The 6,000-nt window shown below is 35.8% G+C and overlaps 1 protein-coding gene and 1 long non-coding RNA gene across 2 annotated transcripts; one reads left to right on the plus strand and one right to left on the minus strand.

Moving 5' to 3' along the window:
* The first annotated feature begins 1,548 nt into the window (after positions 1-1,548).
* On the plus strand, positions 1,549-1,827 carry LOC123319419. Its single transcript, XR_006538476.1, has 2 exons — positions 1,549-1,700; positions 1,763-1,827. It is a non-coding gene; the product is annotated as an uncharacterized LOC123319419 (long non-coding RNA).
* Positions 1,828-2,879: 1,052 nt separating this feature from the next.
* LOC123318324 lies at positions 2,880-4,919 on the minus strand. Its single transcript, XM_044904934.1, has one exon. It carries the CDS (start codon positions 4,917-4,919, stop codon positions 2,880-2,882), a length of 2,040 nt encoding a protein of 679 aa, XP_044760869.1.
* Positions 4,920-6,000: the final 1,081 nt, after the last annotated feature.

Genomic DNA, 6,000 nt, shown 5'->3' on the forward strand with positions numbered 1-6,000 from the left:
TGTAGAAGGGTTTTGTAGTTTGGATATTTGAAGGCGCTCTCTTAGATACTTCGGCTTGCGTTGATATTTTGGGCGCATTGAGATTTTCATTTTCGAGATTACCAGCCTATGATCAGTCCAGCACTCCAGATCTGCTCTGGGTTTAGTGACCAACACCTCTTTCAGATCTTTCCTTCTCACGATCACATAGTCGAGGGTATGCCAATGCCCTGAGCGCGGGTGGCGCCAGGTCCCCCTTGAATTGGGTCTCGTAATAAAATAGGTGTTCGTTATACACAGATTGTGTTCTGCACAAAGAGCCAGCAGACGTTCTCCATTCGAATTGATGCTGTCTGTGCCGTGTTTCCCTATTATTCCCGGCCATAGTTCTGAGTCTTGACCTCTGCCCACTCTAGCGTTGAAGTCTCCAAGGAGAATTATTCGTTCCCGTTTTGGGATTTTACTTAATGTAGCAACGAGTGTTTCGTAAAAAGTGTCCTTTAAGTTGTCAGAGGAGTTCAAAGTGGGTGCGTATACTGCAATGATGTTCACAAACGTGTTATTCGCTGCAGGAAAACGTAGGGTCATTAAACGTTCTGAGATACCAACTGGATTTTCGGTAAGTTTGGCGGCCAGGTCGTTTCTAATGGCAAAGCCTACGCCATGTTGTCTGATTTCGCCTTCCAGCAAGCCTTTCCAGAAAAATGTATACGCTTGTTCTACCAAGCTACCTTCGTCCGAAAAGCGTGTTTCGCTTAAAGCAACTATTGCAATGGATGTTCGTTGCAGTTCCTTATCGATTAGGGCAGTACGCCTCTCTGGTCGGTCGGCCTTACGGTTGTCTAGCAAGGTTCTGACGTTCCATGCTGCAAAAGCTATGTGCTTTTCATTGGTGTTTGTTCGATGATTCACTCGCTCAGGCACCCTCCCCCGGAGATCCGAATGGGAGGGTATTTTACCTCCGGATACGAATTTTGTCCTGTTCGACTGATCCATCTTTTTGTAGGAGCTGCGTTAGAAGGTGTTCAAAAGCTGCACTGGTAACGCTGTCAGTGCAACTTTGGTTGCGGCTACGACTAGATTATCTTGTGGCACAGGTAACCTGAGACGACAAGGTCTGAGACGTAACTTGAGCAACGCAGAGAGTCATTTCCTGCTCAAGCCAATGTTTAGGCTACGTAATTGTGGGAAACAGAGTTATACCGCTCATGTTCGGTCGCCAGAGCCTCGTTCGTAAGAACAGGGTGCACCGCGAGTAGGTGAGGTTGGCATTTGAGAGGAGAGGCTATAAAACGCATCCTTCCCCCTTACACCCCTTACATGAACTTACATAAAAGTGATATAAGAACAAATAACCTGAGATGTGCATTGTCTGTTCATGCTAATAAGTACTCACATAGTGTTGATTTTAATAACGTAAAAATGTTAGATACAAATATAAATTATAAAAAAAGATGTATACTAGAAATGATCCACATACAAACTCAAAAAAGTGAAATTAACAAAAAAACGGACACGCAGGGACTTAGTCCAATATATGCATATCTTCTAGAACAAACCATTTTTCGATGGTCCAGTTGATGAATGACATTTAACCTAACATTGTTTATTGCGTATTACAATATTGCGTTTCTTAATTGATAATCATTTAATGTTACCCTGTTTGATATTTGTGTCTACTTTTGTACATTTCTTAGACTTAGAGATCAACCTCGCATTCAGTAAGTTGTTGTGCTCTGTTTTTTGTTTTACTGTTGCTGATGTGTTTTGTTGTATTTTACAGTTGCCCTGAGGAAGAAGCAAAAAAGCTTCGAAAGCTAGGCTTTACATGAATAAAGAGTAAATATATCTCGTTAATCACTGATCGATATCCCTTATATTATATATTTTATATATATATATATATATATATATATATATATATATATATATATATATATATATATATATATATATATATATATATATATATATATATATATATATATATATATATATATATATATATATATATATATATATATATATATATATATATATATATATATATATATATATATATATATATATATATATATATATATATATATATATATATATATATATATATATATATATATATATATATATATATTGATGTTCAGGGAATAGACTGATAATTGGTTTATTTAAACTCTTAATTCAATGCCTAGCTTTCGGAACTTTTTTATTCCTTCTTCAGGGCTTCTACAATAATAGTACAGGTTAGTTGGTAACAAAATATTATAATACGACACTTACAGAATATGAATTCTACCATATATGTTCATTAAACATGGAAATTGTTCAAGATTAAAATAGATTGACAATCGATTATATAATTAACTCTTTTTCCTTTTTCTGGAGCGTTCATCATGGAAGTAACAATTTTAGGTTAGAATGACATGCAATGACAAACCAAACACGACAGACTCCCTGTGATCACAGAGTCATCGTTCTTATTCTTCAGGTTACTTGGCAAGGGACATTAGATAGGTGTATATGTTACTCAGATTTTGAACATCAGATTTTTTGTTTACGGTATTGTTGTTGTTTTTTATGTGAATCATCTCTAAAATTAATCGTTTGTTATATTTTGAGCTTTTTTCTAAAATTCTTACATTATCCAGATCTATTTCATGTCTTTCTTCATGAGCGTGTTTTGTTAAGGCACATCTTGTGTTGTTTTTCTTGATATCACTCCTATGTAAACTTAATCTGCTCTTGAGCCATTGTGATGTCTGCCCGATATAGACGTCTTGACAATTCTTGCAACTTATCTCATACACAATGCCAGATTGAAACTGTTTTGGTGTGGTGTCCTTTAATCTCGAATACAGGGTGAACAAGGTTTTGGAATTATATGTGGCTATTTTCAGATCTTACTCCTTAAAACAGTTCTTGATTCTACTAGAGAGGGTTTTTATGTTCATTATACTCCCATATTTTATCTCATTTATATCATTGTTTTGTGATGGTACATTGACTTCTTCAACCTCATTCATTCTACTTGTGGCCGACTCAAAAAGTAGTTTTCTGAGCATACTCCTTGGATAACCATTTTCCACAAATATTTTGAAAAGCTTGTTACTATTTACCTGCCTGAAATCGGGATGGCAAATTCTATCTACCCTTGTTCTCATTCCTTTTATAGTATTTATTTTCGTCTTGATTGGGTGATCAGATAAGTAATGGATAAATTTGTCCGAAGTTATGTCTTTTCTACACCAGTCTAATTTTATGGTGTTGTTTATTCGGCAGACCTTTGTGTCCAAAAATGGAACTGAGTGGTTTTCATCTTCTTCCTCTACAGTGAACTGGATGTGTTCATTAAAACTATTACATGTGGTTTTGATGTTAGTGATTTCGTTAGCTGGAGCAATGAGTAGGAGATCATCTACGTACTTTTTTATAAGAAACAATTTAAATGGCAACTTGGCAACCGTGCCATCCAGAAGATAATCCATCACATAAAGGGATATTATTGGACTCAGATCTGAGCCCATGGAACTTCCAAATATCTGCAGGTAAAATTTTCCTTGGAAGGAGAAATAACTGTTCTCCATCAGAAAGTTGAGGATATCCATAAAGAGTTGTTTAGGTATGTTCGTATATTCTTGGATTACATTCCATTTTTTACTTATTGCTTCGATTGCTAGTTCACTCTGGATGTTTCCGAACAAGTTGACCACATCCAACGATATGACAACGTGGTCAGGTGGTACCTTAAGATTGTTCACAAGATCAGCAAACTCGAAGGAATCCCTGATATAATATTCATTGTCTTTATCATACGCCATACTCAATATCTCTGCTACATACCCAGAAAGATACCGGGTTGGTGCCTGTATACAAGATACTATTGGCCTCAACGGAGTGTCCGGTTTATGTATCTTTGGATTGCCATATATTTTAGGTGTATTTGAGCTGTAGGTCCTCATTTGCCTTGCCTTTTCTCTTGTGATAACTTTGTGTGTCTCCAACAAGGAAACGAATTTGTTACATTTTGTTTGTATCCTTTGAGTCGGGTCCATGGGTAATTCTTTAAAACTACTAGAATTGATGATCGCTAGCATTTTTTGTACATAGTCTTGCTTCTCCATTATCACCGTTACCGATCCTTTGTCACTGTTAAGTACAATCAACTCTTCATTGTCCCTCAAGAAGGATTTTGTCACGTTGAATAGTCTTTCTGTTGTGTAATTCTTGTTGCTGTTATTGTGTATAAAGTTGGTAATTATGCTTGTTGTTTTTCCTCTCAGAAAATCCCTCCTCTCTGTTGGAACCTTCTGGATTAAATCCTCCACATCTGTGATAAGTTTGTATATGGGTATTTGATTTGCTGAAACTGGTATACTGAATTTTGAGCCCAGTGCCAACATAGTTTTTACATCATCTGGTATTTCTCTGTCTGTAGTATTCCTTATCCATTTATCCTGTATTCTGAGACTCCCATCACTGATTGATTTTTCAAGATTGGCAATCTTGGCAATATTCTTTTGTTTAATCTGATTGAATATTCTGTTGTAGTATAATTGTTGTCTCCTTGTGTATTCGTTTACGGTCTCCAGTGTTAGCTTGTTTCTTAGCAACTCTACTAATTTATTGTTGGTTTTCTGGATTTTATTTATTTGTCTGTTAGTGTTGCTAATTTCCAATCTTATAATAGAGCTTGAGAGTTTTCGGTTTAATTTTTCTACCTCTCTATTATGTTGATGACTACCTTCCATCTCGAACAATCTCAACACGTTTTTCAAGTTGTGTTTTATGTGACTAGGAATGAGGTTTTTCCTTTTACACTCCAATAGGAATATCCTCCTGTTGATCATCGAGGCCAATCTTCTTTTGTTTGTTGTCCATTCTTTAAGATTTGATGTTGTTTGTCTACCATGTAGTGAAGTGATGGTTTCGAAGAATCCCATTCTTTAATGTTTTCTGATAAAATCACAGTCTTACTATATGTGTATATATTGATGTTCAGGGAATAGACTGATAATTGGTTTATTTAAACTCTTAATTCAATGCCTAGCTTTCGGAATGGATTTCTGATTTAGAACAGTTATTTCTCCTTCCAAGGAAAATTTTACCTGCAGATATTTGGAAGTTCCATGGGCTCAGATCTGAGTCCAATAATATCCCTTTATGTGATGGATTATCTTCTGGATGGCACGGTTGCCAAGTTGCCATTTAAATTGTTTCTTATAAAAAAGTACGTAGATGATCTCCTACTCATTGCTCCAGCTAACGAAATCACTAACATCAAAACCACATGTAATAGTTTTAATGAACACATCCAGTTCACTGTAGAGGAAGAAGATAAAAACCACTCAGTTCCATTTTTGGACACAAAGGTCTGCCGAATAAACAACACCATAAAATTAGACTGGTGTAGAAAAGACATAACATCGGACAAATTTATCCATTACTTATCTGATCACCCAATCAAGACGAAAATAAATACTATAAAAGGAATGAGAACAAGGGTAGATAGAATTTGCCATCCCGATTTCAGGCAGGTAAATAGTAACAAGCTTTTCAAAATATTTGTGGAAAATGGTTATCCAAGGAGTATGCTCAGAAAACTACTTTTTGAGTCGGCCACAAGTAGAATGAATGAGGTTGAAGAAGTCAATGTACCATCACAAAACAATGATATAAATGAGATAAAATATGGGAGTATAATGAACATAAAAACCCTCTCTGGTAGAATCAAGAACTGTTTTAAGGAGGAAGATCTGAAAATAGCCACATATAATTCCAAAACCTTGTTCACCCTGTATTCGAGATTAAAGGACACCACACCAAAACAGTTTCAATCTGGCATTGTGTATGAGATAAGTTGCAAGATTTGTCAAGACGTCTATATCGGGCAGACATCACAATGGCTCAAGAGCAGATTAAGTTTACATAGGAGTGATATCAAGAAAAACAACACAAAATGTGCCTTAACAAAACACGCTCATGAAGAAAGACATGAAATAGGTCTGGATAATGTAAGAATTT

This window comes from Coccinella septempunctata, chromosome 8 (genome assembly GCF_907165205.1).
Source record: "Coccinella septempunctata chromosome 8, icCocSept1.1, whole genome shotgun sequence".
Taxonomy (NCBI): Eukaryota; Metazoa; Arthropoda; class Insecta; order Coleoptera; family Coccinellidae; genus Coccinella; species Coccinella septempunctata.

What these genes read in the sequence shown, in the direction of transcription:
- LOC123318324 (XM_044904934.1), bottom strand. Translation starts at nt 4,919, where the DNA reads ATGGGATTCTTCGAAACCATCACTTCACTACATGGTAGACAAACAACA.